At 44.1% G+C, this 20113-nt stretch overlaps 2 protein-coding genes across 4 annotated transcripts in view; one reads left to right on the top strand and one right to left on the bottom strand.

Moving 5' to 3' along the window:
* Positions 1 to 20113, bottom strand: part of AP4B1 (adaptor related protein complex 4 subunit beta 1) — a 32325-nt gene continuing 12212 nt past the window's right edge. The window contains exons 1-11 of one of the 3 annotated variants that reach the window (XM_012466625.3): positions 10220 to 10521; positions 9884 to 10072; positions 7873 to 8097; positions 6953 to 7083; positions 6458 to 6605; positions 5117 to 5613; positions 3960 to 4043; positions 3090 to 3193; positions 1196 to 1403; positions 696 to 977; positions 1 to 433 (exon numbers count right to left, since the gene is read on the bottom strand). In XM_012466625.3, coding sequence (XP_012322048.2) covers positions 6 to 433; positions 696 to 977; positions 1196 to 1403; positions 3090 to 3193; positions 3960 to 4043; positions 5117 to 5613; positions 6458 to 6605; positions 6953 to 7083; positions 7873 to 8097; positions 9884 to 10072; positions 10220 to 10365 — 2442 coding nt within the window. In that variant the 5' untranslated portion in view covers positions 10366 to 10521 and the 3' untranslated portion in view covers positions 1 to 5. Of the gene's footprint in view, positions 434 to 695; positions 978 to 1195; positions 1404 to 3089; positions 3194 to 3959; positions 4044 to 5116; positions 5614 to 6457; positions 6606 to 6952; positions 7084 to 7872; positions 8098 to 9883; positions 10073 to 10219; positions 10522 to 20113 lie in introns of those variants that run through there. The other 2 variants (XM_012466626.2, XM_012466623.2) reach the window with 2 other exon arrangements.
* DCLRE1B (DNA cross-link repair 1B) lies at positions 10641 to 18121 on the top strand. Its single transcript, XM_012466627.3, has 4 exons — positions 10641 to 11051; positions 11979 to 12144; positions 12976 to 13158; positions 16836 to 18121. Exons 1-4 carry the CDS (start codon positions 10863 to 10865, stop codon positions 17918 to 17920), a joined length of 1623 nt encoding a protein of 540 aa, XP_012322050.2. The 5' UTR covers positions 10641 to 10862; the 3' UTR covers positions 17921 to 18121.

The raw sequence follows: 20113 nt of genomic DNA, 5'->3' as shown, positions 1-20113 counted from the left end.
CAAACTTATGATTTTATTTCTTCAATTGTTCCAATCACAGTTTCTAATACAGAAATAAAACTATTAAGTGTCTCGGTTCTTGTTTCATTTTGTTTCACAGAGATCTGCATTTCTGAGTTTTCAGGCTTCAACAGCAGTTCTGTTAAGAACAGACAGCCAGTATCATCCTGAGCACTGAGGTATGCTTTCCACGGCCAAGCCCCAGCCCTACTCATTGCAATGGTCTGGATGTTCACTACTTGAAGAGCCATCTGGAGAGTGTCAGGATGGAATTCTCCCTGCCAAGGTAACATTTGCTGATGAGCAACTTTGAGGCTAAGCCAAGTTTTCTCAAAATGATCAGCAGTAAGCTGGAGATTGGGGACTAGCATGAGGGCTCCAGAATCAGGGAGTTCTTCTACCCTCTCCTTGTTCTCTTCAGGAATCAAGGGTCCTAAAAGAGACAGAAAACTTGTGTGAAAGATGTTCTTAATCTGTAGGAGCTAGGTTTTTAATCCAAATTCCCAAATGTACACAACATGACTTCTGTCTTTGGATAAATGGCTGAAATAACCAATGATGAACCTTTCTTGCTCACAAATGCTTGAAATTCAGGCAACAGTCTGAGATTTAGTGCTAGGATACTCTTACTTTCCACCAATCACTGAAAAGGTAAAGATTCATCATGACAACATTTAAGGTAAGGACTTTTTTACCTGATGCAGCAAAGGATGAAGTTTTAGGAAGCTCTGGGCCACAACGCTCTGACCCCTGACATTTAGAGATAGTTGCCCAGCGGGATTTGCCATACACTGGCACCAGTGTGTTGAAGTCTGAGGCCCAGCTGTTCACAGGTCTTTCTGCCGGATCCTCCAGAAGTCCAAGAGTAGGGTCAGATTTAGGGCTACACAGAATCCGCTTAACTTCATCAATGCCAACTAAGAGGAGGCGATAATAGAAGAGACCTCGGTCCCGTACAGCCATATCTTTTTCTTCCTCTGAGGTAAGACAACAGATTGAATTCATTAAAAACAAAAGCACTTTCTTCCTACCCTTGTGCCAACCATAATAGGATAAGAAAATGAAGGGGAGAGGAAACCCTAGGAAGCATTAACATTTTCTTCTCGGGTCCCAGACACGACTCACCAAACAATGAAAGCTATTAAGAATTTTTACTATGGGTATGGCAAGTACTATTTCCTTCTGAAAAACCCACCTATGCAGTAATACAACAAACGTCCCAGCATGTCCTGGCACTCAGCAGGTCGTGAGAGGAAAAGGCGCAGCAAAGCAGTGAGTAGCTCCATCTTAACAGCTGGAAATGTCTCTGACTTCACATTCTCAACAAAGTCCTCTAACACATAAGGAGCATTAGGAATTCTTTCCCCGTGGACTCCCAGTAGCCAAATAAGTGCTTGCTTCCCCTAGGGAATAAAGGAATAAGAGCAAGTATGCAACACTTGGCTGTCCAAAACACAGGAGATAGTAGACAATCACTGGTTTTGCTTTTCGTTTAGTGCCAGCAGAAAAGGCATAATCTTTAGTTTACTTTATTTAATTTACTGATTCCCCCTATTGTACTCTCTACAACAAATAGAAATGAAATTCTAATACACAAGAGGAAACTCAAAGTTGAGGTTTCCTCATGGGACCTCTGGCCCAATTGTGGTTTAGTGTTTCAGTGGAAGCTGCTCAAAGAATTTCTCTAAATTTTTCAGGAAAGTGGTTACTAACCTAGAGTGCACATCAGAGTCATCTGTGAAGCTTCTTAAAAATATATCTGTTGGGCCAGGCGCGGTGGCTCACGCCTGTAATCCCAGCACTTTGGGAGGCTGAGGCGGGTGGATCACAAGGTCAAGAGATCGAGACCATCCTGGTCAACGTGGTGAAACCCCATCTCTACTAAAAATACAAAAAATTAGCTGGGCACGGTGGCGTGTGCCTGTAATCCCAGCTACTCAGGAGGCTGAGGCAGGAGAATTGCCTGAACCCAGGAGGTGGAGGTTGAGGTGAGCCGAGATCGCGCCATTGCACTCCAGCCTGGGTAATGAGAGAAACTCGGTCTCCAAAAAAAAAAAAAAAAAAATATATATATATATATATATATATATATATATATATATATATATATATATATATCTGTCAGCTGGGTGCGGTGGCTTAAGCCTGTAATCTCAGCACTTTGGGAGGCCAAGGCGGGTGGATTACCTGAGGTCAGGAGTTTGAGACCAGCCTGGCCAACATGGTGAAACCCCATCTCTATTAAAAGTACAAAAATTAGCCAGGCATGGTGGTGCACGCCTGTAGTTCCACCTATTCAGGAGGCTGAGACAACAGAATTGCTTGCAACTGGGAGGCAGAGATTGCAGTGAGCCGAGATGGTGTCACTGCACCCCATCCAGCCTGGGTGACAGAGCTAGACTCCATCTCAAAAAAAAAAAAAAAAAGTTATCTGTCTAGGTCCACTACCCCTGAATATTTAGGTCAGTAGACCCGTGATTAAGTCCAAATCTTTGTAAAAATTTCACAAATGATTCTAATTCTCATTCTAGCTAAAAGCTTCATGGTCTAAATCTCTGACTCAAAACTGTTCAAGAGGGGCTGGGGGCAGTGGCTCATGCCTGTAATCCCAGCTCTTTGGGAGGCTGAGGTGGATGGATCACTTGAGGCTTGGAATTCTAGACCAGCCTAGGCAACATGGCGAAACCCTCTCTACTACAAATTCAAAAATTAGCTGGGCAAGGTGGTGCACACCTGTAATCCCAGCTACTCGGGAGGCTGAGGCAGGAGAATCACTTGAGTCTACGAGGTAGAGGTTGCAGTGAGCTGAGATAGCGCCACTGCGCTCCAGCCTGGGTGACTCTGTCTCAAGCAAAACAAAAACAAAACTGCTCAAAAGTTGTACCAGAGCTTTATAATAAAAACCATAGATAAATCTTGTTTTTATAATTTATATGCCATCTACATCCAAAAGAGAATCTAAGGTGGCAATCAATTCTAAGAGTGTCTACTTCAAACACAGAGAAGAGAGAATAATTAGATTCTATTTCAAAGGGCAGGGTTTCAAGCATTCTCCCTCTACTTAAAAGTAAAGGAGAATTACAGTCTACCTCACTATCTTGAATGTTCTCCTCACAGCCGGGCAGGGCCTGACATACAGCTTCAGTACACTGAGGACACAACCAAACCAGGTCTCGGAAAGTCTGCACCACCACTACAATACAGGCCAAGGTACAAGAGCACAAGATTAGAGCCTCCAGGCGGGGAAGAATCTTAAGAACAGTCGTGTATTCAGACTCATGGTTCTGGCTGAATTTCTGTAAAATGGGTTTTAGAGGTGTGGTCAGTGATTAAGAAATGTAATGAAATGAGCAATAATTTCTTAAATGAATATTGCTCTTATCAGATTGATGTAAAGATAAATGAGCTAATGTATGACAAAGCACTTTGTAAAACGTAAAGCTGTATACAGTTGTGGGGTAGTATTGCTGTTGAATGATACACTAAAGACAGTATAAATGGAACCACCAGGACTGGGACAATGATAAGGCAAGTAAGGTGCGTAGGGTATAAAACAGAAGAAGACATGCAGGATTGGCTCTTGCAGGAACCTAAGAGTGAGTGCCTTCTTAAATTCTGCATCCTAGGCACCTTGCTTGACTTTCCCTAGTTCCAACCCTGGAAGCCACTGCCTATGGCATACTGCCATAAAACGAAAAGAGAAGAAGATGGTGAGATATCAAGCAAGGTCATCCTAGTAGTCTTCATTATCTATGTTACAGCCTTATAGGCTCATGGCAGCCTGAAAGCTCAATATCCTATTATAGCTATAGACCCTATGCTTCTCTAACAGCAACAGATGATGATGCAAGGAAAAGTTTAAATCTCTATATTCCTCATTCAACAACAAACGTGTTTTCAGCAACTACTATAGGCCAGGTACTTGACCAAAAAAAAAATTCTAGAAAGGTAGGCATTACCTGTGGTAATGTGCTCTTGTTGAAGACCCAGCAACTCTGTTAGAATCTGAACACATTGATCTGTGTAAGTCCTGGCAATGCCACCTACAAAAGAAGGTAAAGCAGAGAAAACTGCTAAGTCAAATATTAGCGCTCAATCTGAAATCATCTCCCACCAAAGACAAAAGAAACAGATATCTAAAAAAAAAAAAAAATCACTCCTTACTTGATGAACTAAGAATATAAGTTTCTATAAAGGGAACTTAGGTAAAAGTCATTTTTTCCATTTTTTTCTCATTGACTACTAGAAAACTGAAAGCTCATAGCAAAACAATTCCCCATTAAACAAGGTTGAAAACTTATAATAACAAAGGTATTTACATGGCAGCCAGACATGAGGCACCCTTTACACTGCAGCCCACCCGCAAAGGAGTATTTTTGCGAGGGACACTTGACAGCAGTCTCCTGACTATGGATTTCTACTCTCCTCTTTGCTCCCTCTTCCCTGTCCCTAAATTCACCATGCTTTATTCCAAATATGAGGGTTCCTTCTCCACCTGTACTTGAGATCCTTGAAAACTTAGCTCACCAGCTGCTTTCAGTTTTTGAGTCACTCCAGCCTTTTAAATTTGAAACAGGGTACTATAAAAAGTCTGTAAGATTAAGGAATTATTCTGTGTTGGTCTATATTTAGCACAATATATAGCCCATAATAGAAGCTCAGTAAATGACTGGTAGATTAACAGGACTTTGAGTCAGGAAAGCTGGATTTCAGTCCCATTTCTAAAACTACATGCCCTTTTGGTAATTTGATAACTGTTTTTGTGCCTGAGTTTCTTCATCTTTAAAATGAAGTTAACATTTGTCTACTTTTCCTGACTGTCTCGTGAGACTGGGAAAGAATTTTGGATAGAAGACAACAAAAATTTTAAGTGTTGTAGTTTGAGTTACCTGTATTCACCATCCTGAAAGATACGGCAACAGCAGTCTTGACCAAAAAAAAAAAAAAAAAAAAAATCTCTCTTCCTTCTGTTTGCAGTTACTGATCCAATTATTTAGTGCATAGCACTTTGCTTCTGAAGCAAGATTTATGCCCTTTGCCCTCTATGGTTCCTCTAACCACAGCTTTCTAGCTGACTGGTCCAGGTTCTCTAGAAGGAAAAGGAGCAGACACCTACCTATGGCAAAGATGGCAGCCTGTGCAAAGTCAGCAGACACATCCGTGCAATACCCTCGGAGCTCCTCTAGCACCTGCTGCACATTCTCATCGTTCACCAGCTCACACAGCACCTCCACTTTCTGTAGTTTGATGTAGTGGGGCTCCGAGTAGGAGCAAAAAAACTTTTTGTAGTGGCTGCTAAAGTGACCTGGCAAACTATGCAAGATCTGGCGTACATGACAAAGAGCAACAAAACAGAGCTCACGGCTCTCTGAAGAACACGCAGCTAGCAAAGGTCCTTTGACCCGCACAAGCACATCGGTTTGGACGTGGGGAAACTTTTTTGCCAAGATCAGAAAAAGTTTGGTGGCTCCCATCACCACACCTGGGCTTCCACTCTTGAGAAAACTGTCCAACAGATTGAGAATGTCAAATAGTTCTTCCTCACTGCGGGGTTGGTAGCGTAGCAGAAAGTTCAACACTTCAGCCTGGCCCCATTGGTCCAATTTTGACATTCTACCAAAAAATGAAACAAGAGCTATTTTAGCAACAAAATTAGGACCATCTCCATGCCACTGCCATATGAACAGTTGGTTGTTCATAACAAAGGGAGAATTCTTAAAAATAGGCTGTGAGGGCCGGGTGCAGTGGCTCATGCCTGTAATCCCAGCACTTCAGGAGGCTGAGGCAGGCAGATCACCTGAAGTCAGGAGTTCAAGACCAGCCTGACTAACATGGTGAAACCCGGTCTCTACTAAACATACAAAAATTAACTGGGTGTAGTAGCGGGCGCCTATAGTCCCAGCTACTTGGGAGGCTGAGGTAGGAGAATTGCTTGAACCCAGGAGGCAGAGGTTGCAGTGAGCTGAGATCACGCCATTGCACACCAGCCTGGGCTACAGAGCAAGACTCTATCTCAAAAAAAAAAAACAACCAAACAAAAAAATAAGCTGTACCATAATCAAATCATTCTTTTCATGTACTAAAGTTTTCACAGAATAGGCTTAAAATTCCAAGATGAGTACAAATGCACACTCATCTAAGACCAAAGACATGATCAGCATACACTATATATACTAGGTCCAGGTTCTCTACATTTTAAGATGCTACTATAAATGGCTTAGTTTGAGGGATATAATGACTAGAGAAGGGTAGAACCTATTTCCACAGGATATTTCTATTTCCCCGTATCAATAAGGGAAACTAAGGCAAATAAAAGTTCTCTCAGTGAAATGCGAGGGAGTTAATAATGGTTAACTTTCTTTTCTACCACACATAAGTTGTTCAATACTTCAACACATCAACAAGAGCCCACAAGGACGCAAATCTCATAATAAAAAGAGCAGTGAGGCATCCAAACCGATTTAAGAGATGGTGAGCAATGGGCTTATTGATGACAATGCCTCCTTCCTGTTTCAGAATTTCCTCTAGAGACCTCAAGCAGTTCACAACCACAATTGGATCCTGGTCACGCAGCAAACTGTATAATTCATTAACAAGGGCACCATCTATAAAAAAGAACAAAGATCTCAGATAAAGAAGAAAAGCTTCAGAGTAAACAGGGATAGAGCCAGGGTAACAGCTCCAGGCAGACAAAATTGAACTTCTCTGCTATGAAAATGACAAAAGCCATACTAAAGCGCAAGGCAAAAAAACTGCCATATCCAGACTGTTCTAAGCAGCTAATACAAAGGATCTCACCAGAGCCCCAGAAGATACCAAGCCCTGCATCACACTTAAAGAGATATGTACAGAACTAGGGCCACATTATTATTTTCAACCAAAGCCACATAATCTTTAATAAAGTTATACATAAGAGAGGCACATTGACCATGATGGATTACACGGAACTTACCCACTTCAGAGTCTCCATGAAGATTATGCATCTTGGCACATCCAAGGACTGCCACTCTCCTGACATATGAAGCCTTATCACGCAGACCATTGAGAATAGGCTGTTGTATATACTCCTGCACACCAGGCATCCTAAGCAACACATTCTGGAGTTAGCCAGATCCTGAAATACTAATTTTGACATATATCAGCCCCTGTTCACTTAACAGAGGGTTTAGTAGAAGCTGCCTCTATCAGATCATGAAGAATTGCAGAGAGCCTCTATCAAGTTTAAAAAGCCATAATTTGACTTTTCTTTCTTGTTTTTCATAGAGATGGGGGTCTCACTTTGTCACCCAGGCTGCAGTACAGTGGCCTGATCATAGCTCACTGCTGCCTTGAATTCCTGGGCTCAAGCCATCCTCCTGCCTAAGCCTTCCAAGTAGCTGAGACTACAGGTGTGTGTCACCATGCGCATTTAATTTTTAAATTTTTTGTAGATACAGGGTCTCACCATTTGCCCAGGCTGGTCTTGAATTCCTGGGCTCAAGAAATCTTCCTGCCTGAGTCTCCCAAAGTGCTGAGACTACAGGCATAAGCCACAATGCCCAGCCTAATTTGACTTTTCTTTTTTCTTTTTTTTTTTCTAATTCGACTTTTCATTTTGAATAATACTGCACAGGCAGCAAAAAAGATACAGACATAACTGTTTAGAAATATTTAACCAAAACTGAGGACTATTTTACTGAGGGTAAGAATGAAAAACTCCCTCTAATAAAATTGTATGATACAGGTTATCAAGCCAAAGCAACGGCTGAAAATCTGAGTTCAGCATACAATAGTGTTTTCCCCAGTATTAAGGAGCTCAAATAAATTGTCCTCTTTAAAAATCTGCCCTGCTCAGGCAGCCATTGAGGACCATACACGGAAGAGGGTACTCACCTGAGGCTACACATGCTCCGTAACGCCAGCCCTCGCACCATTGGATTAGGGTCTGAGCAATCTTTGCACAGTGTATTGATGGCCAGGAGAGCCAGATCTGGTTTTAGGGGAGCATATGTGCACATGTACAGATAAACCAACTTCTTCTGGACAATATCTACAGTGGCACTGGCCTTCACCATTTCCATAAAAACACCAGACATGTCCAAGCCCTGAGTCATGTACCTGAAACCAACACACATGTTAGAAAGAAGTAAAATACAAAATCCCCAACTTACAATGGAGGGAGTTTTACCTATATTATCTCCTGGTTACCCAACTAGATTGTGATCTCTTAGAGGGCAGCAGCCAGGAATACCTTGTTTATTATATCACACAATACTTCATACCATAGGCCTGCAATAAACATTATTCTTCTATTCATTCAACAAACACTTATTGAATCCCTAGTACACTTTGGTGAAATTCAACTCTTACATTCCTGGATGTAATAGCCAAGGATATGCTCTGGGGACATAATCTTGAAGAAGGTGTGGTCTCAGACCTCTGAGAACTCCAAACCTATTAATGAGTCAGGTAAGAATGCCATTCATTACAGTATGATAGATAAGTATTTTTTATTTTTTATTTTTGTTTCTTTTTTTGACAAGGAGTCTTGCTCTGTTGACCAGGCTGGAGTGCAGTGGCGCAACCTTGGCTCAGTGCAACCTCTGCCTCCAGGGTTCAAGTGATTCTCCTGCCTCAGTCTCCCGAGTAGCTGGGACTATAGACACCTGCCACCACGCCTGGCTAATTTTTGTATTTGTAGTAGAGACGGGGTTTCATCACGTTGGCCAGGCTGGTCTTGGACTCCTGACCTCGTGATCCACCCACTTCGGCCTCCCAAAGTGCTGGGATTACAGGCGTGAGCCACAGCACCCGGCCAATAGATAAGTATTTAAACAAAAGTATTGTACAAGGTATAGAGGGGATTCAGAGGTCTGACACTGGCATGAATTCAGAAAATGTTTCTTCACAGAGGAAGTAATACTTTAGCTGAATGAGCAGGAGCTCACAGGCAGATGTAATAGAAAGGTGATGATACATCCTATGAGGTATGTAGACATGAGTAGGACCGGCACACTTTCTTTTGAGAGTCTGCAGGTAGTTGGATTGACAGTTTGTTCCTTGGGTGCTGTGATAAGTTTGGACATTTTTCTTTCTCAAACTGGTTTCCTACCGGAATCGGCTGAGATATTTATTAAAAATATAGATTCCTGGGTTCCCCCCTACCCTACTGAAATCAGAATCAATCCCTGGACAGGATGAAATAAAGCACCCCAGACCCTTTTGTGCATAGTAAAGTTTGTGAACCATAGCTGTAGGCAAGAGTTATGTGTTAAAATTTGTATAATGGAAAAATTCTGTCTCCAACGAGGCAAGGGGGCCTACTAGTAAGCTGGTGCAATTGCTCTGGTGATGAAGGCCTGGACCAGAACAACAATGCCAATAAACAAGAGAAGACAGATATTTAGAATTATGAATTAGAACTATCTGACTTGAGAAATCAGGGATCAGGTGTCCCCAAGGTTGGCTCCCACGCTTAGTCGGCTGCTGGTGGCATTCATCAACGCAAACATAAGCTGAAGAACAGGTTTGAGGAAGACGGAAGGACGTCTGTGCTACTTCGGACATACCTCTGATAAACCATTCAGATGAAAATGCCAAGCAGGCAGTGGGATACGTGGGTCTGAAGCTAAAAAAGGAAGTCTGTACTAGCTATATTATAGATCCAGGAGTCAGCAGTAACTATTGTTCAAGTGTCCTCCTTGATAGGAGGACACTACCCAGCTGAGTAAAAGACACTGCAGAGGGGAGACTAAGATGGTACTCCAAAGCAGCAGGACGAAGACCGAATCATGTAACCGCCAAGTGTGAAAGCTAATTTACCCTTTGAGAGAGACCGGGGCTAGGAAGCTCTGATGGGGATGGCAAGGGGGACAGTTAGCACGCGAAGGGAGTTAGGTGATACCTAATCACTCGCTGGATGACATTCCGGTAGCGCAGCCTATCAGCTTGAATGTGAGGATTGCACAGAGCCTTCTTCAGCTCCTTCACCACGTCCTCGGAGCCGAGGTACGGCATCTTCCTAACAGTCACAGGGCAGCTCCCACAGCTCCCACGGTAACTCGTGGGCTCCTCCTCGTCCTGATGTGGGAGCCTGAGTAAAGGATATATGGGTCAGTGAAAAGACAAAGGCGAGATCTCGCCCCGGGCTTGGCTGCCGTAGGGCCGGCACACTGGCTCTGACACGCTGCCACGCCCTCCGCGACCCCGCGAGCCCCACCCTGAGCTCTTCAGGCCCTACCCTCGCCGAGCAGGCCGTTCGCCCCGCCCACAGATCGCTCCGGTTACCAGTAGGCCCTCCGCGGGATTTTCAGCGCCGCGGCCGACTGACCGCAGGCCCCTCCCTCTCCAGTTCCAGCCTTTCCTGCGCCTCTGCGCCGTTCTCATCGCGGATAGGCCCAGTCTTGTTTTCTACGGAAGTTCCGCCCCCTAGTCAAGAGACCAGAGCAGCCTTGCCGGTCCCACAGCGAGCGAGCGCTGAGCCTAGTCTTGACTGCGACCTTAGTATGCCCTTCCCCCAACCTCTCACACTCCAGGCGCAGCCTCTCGGCTGCCTCTGGTGGAGCTGCAGCGGGCAATCGGAAATCGGCTACTTCGGCCTGTCTCCTCCCAGCAGCGCGCGCTTTGAGTGCCCTACCCGGCCTCCACTCCCGCGCGCGGGTGGGAGTGCTGAGCGCCCTCCGCGATTTGGGCTCCCGCGGGCAAGGTCACTTCCTTTTTCTAGCCACTCTAGTAACCTTTTCCTCTACCGGGCTCTTTCCCTTAGGGTCTCTGGCCCTGTTCTTGTCCCAGCATGACATTTATCGGGGTGCCATTGTGGAAGCCTCACGCAGGAGCCCTGCCCCCATGGAGAACATCCCACTGGTGACTCCAACCCTGCCACCATGAATGGGGTCTTGATCCCCCATACGCCCATCGCAGTGGACTTCTGGAGCCTGCGCCGGGCTGGCACCGCACGGCTCTTCTTCTTGTCTCACATGCACTCGGACCACACCGTGGGCCTGTCTAGCACCTGGGCCCGGCCCCTCTACTGCTCCCCAATTACAGCCCACCTCTTGCATCGTCACCTACAGGTATGGGGCTGGAGTCGGCCTCCGAGAGCTGATCCAGGCATCTGGGTTGGGACTTTGACCTGTCAGTCTTGGAGTTATAGAATGGGGTCCATGATGACTGTTTTACAAATGCGGAAATTGTTTGAACCCAGAAATGCATTTTTTTCATAGACTGCTCAGCAGGACCAGAAATGCACCCAGAATAGGAACATGATTTCCAAGTGACCGACTTGAGATATTTTAGTCCAGCCAAGGAAGCTATTCCTACCTTTATGTATAAGCTAGGCCAATGTTTCCCAAACTTGCCCCTTTTTTTTTTTTTGAGATTAAGTTTTGCTCTTGTCACCCAGGCTAGAGTGCAGTGGCCCGATCTTGGCTCACCACAACCTCCGCCTCCCGGGTTCAAGCGCTTCTCCTATTTCAAACTCCTGAGAAGCTGGGATTACAGGGCGCCGGCCACCACGCCCGGCTAATTTTTTTGTATTTTTAGTAGAGATGGGGTTTCACCGTGTTGGCCAGATTGGTCTCGAACTCCTGACCTCAGGTGATCCGCCCACTTGGGCCTCCCAAAGTGCTGGGATTACAGGCATCAGCCACCGCCCTGGCCTAAACTTGCCTCATCATAAGAATCCGCTTAATGTGCTAGGTGGTTCTCCAGCTCTCTTTCTCTCCCCACCCCACCCTAAAGTCTCCAAGAGATTAAGATCAGGAATAAGTTTGAGAATTGCTGACTAGACTGTTTGCTGAACTCTTAAGTTATACAAAGGGTGGGATGGGGAGTGAAAGGAGGAAGGGCAGATTGCTTGGGAATCCCCATTACAGCTTCTGCTCCTGGCTGGCTCAGGATTTGGTCAGCTTTCCTCCATTCATGTTAGGAATAGTCCCTGACCCAAGGAAGTAACAGGGAGGGGAGTCTGTGGTCACTGGGATGACTAACTGTTTCCTCAGGTATCTAAGCAATGGATCCAAGCCCTGGAGGTTGGTGAGAGCCATGTATTGCCCCTAGATGAAATTGGACGAGAGACCATGACAGTAACCCTCATCGATGCCAATCACTGTCCTGGTTCAGTCATGTTTCTCTTTGAAGGATATTTTGGAACCATCCTCTATACAGGTGGGCCTCTCAAGGAATCCCAGCGACTTCTCCAGACTAGATGTTACTTTTCTTTTTCTTTCTTTTTTTTAATGTATAGACTGGGGCCTTGAAATGTTGCCTAGGCTGGTCTCAAACTCCTGACCTCAAGTGATCCTCCCGCTTCAGCCTCCCCAGTAGCTGGGATTATCAATGTAAGTCACCACACCTGGCAGACTTTTCTTGAGCAGCCTTAACTCAATAGAAGTCTGGAGGTGCTAGAGTCCTTCTAGCTTCATCACATATGAGCATAGTGACCCCATCTCAACTGATTTCCTAGTCTATTTTTTTTTTTTTTTTTGAGATGGAGTTTTGCTCTTGTCACCCAGGCTGGAGTGCAGTAGTGTGATCGAGGCTAACTACAACCTCTGCCTCCCGAGTTGAAGCAATTCTCCTGCCTCAGCCTCCCAGGTAGCTGGGATTATAGGCACACACCACAACGCCCAGCTAATTTTTGTATTTTTAGTAGAGATGGGGTTTCACCATGTTGGCCAGGCTGGTCTTAAACTTCTGACCTCAGATGATCCACCTGCCTTGGCCTCCCAAAGTGCTGAGATTACAGGCATGAACCACTGCGCCCAGCTGATTTCCTACTCTTTAAGGGTCCAAACCTTGTGAAGAGTAATTGAAAAATAGAAGTAGGATGGAGACATTTCCACAAAGAAACCATGCAGCTATACTGCATAGTTCAGTGCCAGGGTACATAATAGTTTTTTCAAAGACTTGTAAGCAAACACCCATCTATTGTGGAGGTAGGAAAGGCTTGTCTTCTTTTGTCTCTGACTTTCTGCCCCCATATACATACTCTTCCAGGTGATTTTCGATATACACCATCTATGCTAAAGGAGCCAGCTCTGACACTGGGGAAACAGATCCATACTTTATACCTAGACAACACCAATTGCAACCCAGCCCTGGTTCTTCCTTCCCGACAAGAAGCTGCCCACCAGATTGTCCAGCTCATTCGAAAGCACCCACAACATAACATAAAGATTGGTGAGTTGTTTCCCTTCAGTTTTCTGTCACCTGTAGGTAGTGAACTAGGTTCTTTGAGGGTTCTCGCATCTTTCAGATCTTTGTGCAGTTCTCACTTTGTCCTACACTGACCACCTTATTTAAAATTGTAACCTGGCTGGGTATGGTGGTTCACACCTATAATCCCAGCACTTTGGGAGGCTGAGGTGGTTGGATCATGAGGTGAAGAGATCAAGACCATCCTGGCCAACATAGTGAAACCCTGTCTCTACTAAAAATACAAAAATTAGCTGGGCATGGTGGCATGGTGGCTACTTGGGAGGCTGAGGCAGGAGAATTGCTTGAATCCAGGAGACGGAGGTTGCAGTGAGCTTAGATTGCACCACTGCACTCCAGCCTGGTGACAGAGCTAAACTGCATCTCAAAAATAAATAAATAAATAAAATAAAATAAATAAAATAAAATTGCAACCTGGCCAGGTGTGGTGGCTCATGCCTATAATCCCGGCACTTTGGGAGGCCAAGGTAGGAGGGTCACTTGACCCCAGGAATTTGAGACCAGCTTGGGCAACATGGCAAGACCCTGTCTCTACCAAAAATTTAAAAATTAGCTGGGAATGGTGGTGCATGCCTGTGGTCCCAGCTACATAGGAGGCTGAGATAGGAGGATTACTTGGGTCCAGTAGGAGGTCAAGGTTGCAGTGAGCCATGTAAATGCCATTGCACTCCAGCCTGGATGACAGAGCAAGGCCCCATCTCAACAAATACATACATACATACATACATACACATACATACATACATCTGCCTGGATAACAGAGCAAGACCCTATCTCTAAATAAATAAATAAATAAATACTGCCTGGATGACAGAGCAAGACCCCGTCTCAATAAATGAATGAATGAATGAATAAAATAAGTAAAACTGCAACCTGCCCACCATCCCTATTCCCAACTCCTGATCACCTATACCAGTTCATTTTTTTCATTATTATAGCAGTCATAACCTCCCAGTATACTCTATACTTTTTAAATATGCTATTGCTTATTTGTTGCCTTTCACTCACTTCCTGTGCACATGCATGTGCACGTGTGCACACACACAAGCATAAACTCCTTAAGAGCATCACTAGAAGTGGGAAGAGACTGGGTGTTTGTGGAACAGAGAAGCAGCAGCCAGTAGAACAGGCTTACAGTGGGCAAGGAGGCTGAAAAGGCAGGAGGGGCTGGAGTGCTGTTAAGCCATTTTGGACTCGACCCTAAACCCAACCAAGAGCTATTGAAGAATTTTAAGTAGAAGAGGGACAATGTTCACTCATCACCTTGCAGTATATTCTATAATTTATGTATTTATTGTACTTTTTATTGTCTGACTCCCCCGGCTAGAATGTAAATTCCACTATAGCAGGCTCTTTGTTTTATGATATATCTCAAATACCTACAGTAATGCCTCATACAAAAGCATTCAATATGAATGAATGAAATTTATCAGAACAGGCTGGGTGCGGTGGCTCACACCTGTAATCCCAGCACTTTGGGAGGTGGAGGTGAGGGGAAACACAAGGTCAGGAGATCGAGACCATCCAGGCTAACACGGTGAAACCCTGTCTCTGCTAAAAATACAAAAAATTAGCCTGGCATGGTGGCACATGCCTGTGTCACAGCTACTTGGGAGGCTAAGGCAGGAGAATTGCTTGAACCGGGGAGGCAGAGGTTGCAGTGAGCCAAGATTGCACCACTGCACTGCAGCCTTGGTGACAGAGCAAGACTCCATCTCAAAAAAAGAAAAAAAAAATTTATCGGAACATAGATATATAAGTGAGTGTTGTGCTTTAAATGAAGTATACTGAAAAAAACAGCTGTGTGCTTGTTCTAGTGATTATAAATAGTATAAAACATTATTGAGGACTCTTTCTTGGAGTTGCCATTTGGAATAGTTTATGAAAATTTTTGTTTTATAAAATAAATGTAATAGATTTGGTTTCAAATTACTTTTTTGGTTGTTTCCAAATCTGTAAGTCTACAAAAGGGCAAAGATTTGCCACCATTATAAATATTTGAAAAGGACATGTCCCAACTTTGAAAGGAGTTTCAAAAGGAGACTAAACAAAGGCATTGAAAAACTTACATACCTTCCAGGGTGATTACCAAATGGATTGAGAAATGTCCTCTACTCTCAGGATTGCTTAACTACTTATAAAGAAATATCAGTCCTAACCATTCTTAATATTTTAATGCAGAATTTTCTCAAAAAGCAAAGCTGGCTAGGAGGATGCTATAGTAAGCCTTGATTAATTTTGCAAATATGCAATAAGCCTCTACCAACTAAGTGCCAAGTATCCAATAGGCAGTGAGGATATAAAGATGAATAAAATATGGTGTCTGACTTGGAGGGCTCACAGTCTGGTAGTGAAGGACCTGTGGAGAGGTGGGAATATATCGAGAGAGAAGAAAAAGCAGCTACATTTGTGCCCAAGGAGTGAGATTTTGAACCATAATCAGGAATAAAGTGGATATATAAAAAAATACATACTTCTTTTTAAGGCATTCACAATCTGGTTGTGGATTTCAAACTTCTTCAGAAAGGTCTGAGAACAGCTATTAAACAACATCTCCCATATGTTACCATAACTATTACCCAAATTAATGTCTCCATTTCTTTCTATGTAAGTATTATTTGGGCCCTTCAATTGGAACTTCCACTCCAGCTTCTTCTCATCCTGGCAGTCAAATAATATTATTACCATATTTTTCTTTTTAAAGCCCTGCTCTGAGCATATTATTCTTATGATTAGAATTAGCCATTTTCCTGCTTCACACTCAGTGGCTCCCCTTCACTTACACAATGAAATCTGAGCTCTTTAGTGGTACATATAAGACCCTCTATTATATGGCCCTTGCTTGCCCCTCTGGTATTATTTCTTACCAATTCCTTCTTTAGTAACAGCAAACTGACCCCTCTTAAAATGTTTTCTACTATACCCTCTCTATCCTTTCCTTGCCAGGTTAACTTTGCCCATCCTTTAAGATTTAGCTTAACTTTCCCCAATTCTATCATCTAGTAGATACAATACTGTATACATTTTTTTTTTAAGAAACAAGGTCTCTGTTGCCCAGGCTGGAGGGCAATGGCACAATCACAGCTCAATGCAGCCTGGGCCTCCCAGACTCAAGTGATCCTCCTGCCTCAGCCTCCTATGTAGCAGGGACTGTAGGCGGGCACCAACATATCCATTTGTTTATTTTTGTAGAGACAGGGTTTTGCCAGGTTGCCCAGGTTGGTCTCAAACTCCTGGGCTCAAGCAATCCTCCCACCTCACCCTCCTAAAATGGTAGGGTTATAACAGGTGTGAGCCATAGCACCCAGCCTGTACACATACCTTTAACGTTGCTTTTAACTGGTTTTTCTGGGTCTCCTTGTAGACCGTACTTCTTGAGGGCTGACAGCTTGCTTTATTAGTTTTCATAGTGCCTAAAACTTGCTAGATGCTTTCTTTTGTTGAACTAAATTAATAAGTGGATTGTGTCATTCCCTTTCATATATCTTAGCTCAAATGCCACCTCCTCCTTGATATTCTCCCTGGATTTCTCCATGAATTTTATCTACTTTTGTTAAACATTTTGTTGATTTATTAGGATTTTCCAGTAGCTTCATTTTCTTCCTTCTCTTATTTTCCCTAATCCATGGTACATTATTTAGGACTTTACAGCCTAGGAAAGGAATCACTGCTGGAGCAGCTGGCCCTGGAATTTCAGACCTGGGTGGTATTGAGTCCTCGGCGCCTGGAGTTGGTACAGCTACTGGGCCTGGCAGATGTGTTCACAGTGGAAGAGAAGGCTGGCCGTATCCATGCTGTGGACCATATGGAGATCTGCCATTCCAACATGCTGCAATGGAACCAGACCCACCCTACCATTGCTATCCTTCCCACAAGCCGAAAAATCCGCAGCTCCCACCCTGATATCCACGTCATCCCTTACTCTGACCATTCCTCCTACTCTGAACTTCGTGCCTTTGTCGCAGCACTGAAGCCTTGCCAGGTGTTGCCCATCGTCAGTCGACAGCCATGTGGAGGCTTTCAGGACAGTCTGAGCCCCAGGGTCTCCATGCCCCTAATTCCAGACTCTGTACAGCAATACATGAGTTCTTCCTCTAGAAAACCAAGCTTTCTCTGGCTGTTAGAAAGGAGGCTAAAGAGGCAGAGAACCCAGGGTGTTGTATTTGAATCCCCTGAGAAAAGTGCCGAGCAATCTCAAGCTGACAGAGACTCAAAGAAGGCCAAGAAAGAGAAACTTTCTCCCAGGCCTGCGCACCTTGAAAAGCAGCCCTCCCACCATCCTTTGCAGATCAAGAAGCAGCTGTTCCCAGACCTCTGCAGCAAAGAATGGAATGAGGCAGTGCCTTTCTGTGAGTCCCAAAAGAGGGTGACTATGTTGACTGCCCCATTGGGATTTTCAATGCACTTAAGGTCTACAGATAAGGAGTTTCTCTCTCTAGAAACCAGGAAGGACAATGGTTTAGGGCCCCCCTTTGTACCCATGGGAGCTGATGGAGGTCCAGAAGCCACAGGGAATCAGAGTGCCTGGATGGGCCATGGTTCTCCCCTGTCCCACAGCAGCAAGGCCACCCCTCTTCCAGCTACCGAATTCAGGGGTCTAGCACTCAAATACCTTCTGACTCCAGTGAACATCTTCCAGGCAGGGTATTCTTCCAGGAAGTTTGACCAGCAAGTGGAAAAATACCATAAACCTTTGGTGAAGTACAGACTGGAGAGTACAGAATGACAACCTTGTCTGAGCCCACACTGCAGTTTTGAAGATAGTAACTGATGGCTGCTGGGAAAGAGTTTGTTTTGGGGACCTACTTTTCTATCTTTACAGAACCCTTATGAGCCCACCCTGGAGTAGCAGTTCCAAAAACTCGTTCACTGGGGTCCTCGTGCCTATGGAATCCTTCATTTTATAATTGATTATGTTTAAGAAATACTTCTTGTTATAAAATCTTTGGAGTATGCATGAACACATTTTAGAAGACCTACAGTAACAATCTGTTTAACCTTGTTTAACCCAATATTTCTCAAACTTTTGTGAACATGCATTTATCTCTTTCTGCACCCACATAAGAGGATGTGGGTGCAGAAAGAGATAAAGAGTCTGAATCAAAAGGACCAAGTTATTCCTTTTGCTGTTTTGTGGTGTCATGTGCCATTCTCCATGTCCCCTTCTCCCTCTTCTCAGATCAAAATCCCTAGGTAGTTCTATTTTAAAAATTATGAACTATGGTGCTGCATGCTTCAATCCTGAATGTCACTGACTTGCCGTGACCTCCATCCAAATAATTTCCTGTCTCTGCCTCTGGGAGGGAACAGGAAAAGATGAAGAGGCCTTGGAACAGTAGTGAAAATTCTACCTCTGTGTCCTTCATGAGGATGTGCAGTTAGTATCACTAGGGACCCATCTGGAACAGAGCCAGCTGGGGGGCTGGGCAACCCTCTCCAAGGCAGTACCTAGAACCCAGCTAAACATCAAGGCTATGGATATGATGGGATTGCTGGACCTGGAGGCCCTATTTGGCTGAAACAAAGTTACAAAAGATAAAATGTGTTGTCAGATATTCCTCCAGTTGTTCACATAGCTTGGATATTTGTTGCTCCCCCCACCTCTTGGATTGAGTTAGGGAGCCAGAGCACATAGCCTGTTTGTTTTAGTATCCAAGGAAGAGACCAAGGAGCCAGCTGGCGGGAAGGCGTGGGGGTGTGCAGTCTGTCCTGTCCTTCTGCTCATAACCTGACAAAATGCCAAACTAGTAAGCAGGATAACTGATACCACAGCTATGAGGGAATAGGCCCTAAGAGGGTGCAGACTTGCGGAGCTGGGCATGTGGATAAAAAACTGCTTCAGGATGGGACCTTGAGCCCTAGCAATGAAGAAGTTTCCGTTTCTTGTTAAGGTTTAAAAGAATTTTCTGCTTCGAGAGAGAGAAAGTTTAGAAAGCAACTGCTCTTGGGAAAGCTGTACACAGCTCTGTTTTGTCAATGACCTTTGTTGTAAGTCTCCCAGGGTCCTATTAGGAGCCACAGCAGGTGAGGCATTTGGTGCAGCACATGGGCACTGCCTAGGCTTGAATTTATGGCACCCTGAGCAGTTGCTGAAACTGTGGAGCCTAGTTCCTCATCTGTAAAATGGACTTGAGATGACTACCTCTCATGATTACGATGGAGACCAAATAATTGGTAAAATTCTCCGAGCTCAGTGTTTGCCTTATGATGGGTCTTTCAGATGTTGGTTCTCTTTAGTTTCTGGTTCTTCAAAGAAATTATTCCGGGGCTGGGCGCGGTGGCTCACGCCTGTAATCCCAGCACTTTGGGAGGCTGAGGCGGGTGGATCACGAGGTCAAGAGATCGAGACCATCCTGGTCAACATGGTGAAACCCCGTCTCTACTAAAAATACAAAAAATTAGCTGGGCACGGTGGCGCGTGCCTGTAATCCCAGCTACTCAGGAGGCTGAGGCAGGAGAATTGCCTGAACCCAGGAGGCGGAGGTTGCAGTGAGCCGAGATCGTGTCATTGCACTGCAGCCTGGGTAACAAGAGCAAAACTCCGTCTCAAAAAAAAAAAAAGAAAGAAAGAAATTATTCTGCACATAGCATAAGAAACTTTGAAAATCATAAAAATATAGAGAAAAAATTTTAATTCCTCTTTGTTAATCAATTGATATGCTTTCTTCTAGTTTATTTTCTGTGCATGTAGATGTATTAAATATGTAAATGCTTTTCAAAGTTAGGGTAATACTATATATAATTTTGTAGCCTACATTTTACTTTCTTAATATCTTAAGCATTTCACTCATTAGATATTATTCAAAAATGTCATTTTTAATGTTTTATAATACCTCATCGAGTATACCTTAACTAAATAAGCCATTCCCATATTCAACATTTTGTGTATTTTTAAAATTGCATATATTACAATGAACAA

This window comes from Aotus nancymaae, unplaced genomic scaffold (assembly GCF_030222135.1).
Source record: "Aotus nancymaae isolate 86718 unplaced genomic scaffold, 86718_ANA_hifiasm-v0.15.2.pri h1tg000007l, whole genome shotgun sequence".
Classification (NCBI taxonomy): Eukaryota; Metazoa; Chordata; class Mammalia; order Primates; family Aotidae; genus Aotus; species Aotus nancymaae.
The sequence above is the reverse complement of the archived record's forward strand: the minus strand, read 5'-3'. Positions and strand labels throughout refer to the sequence as shown.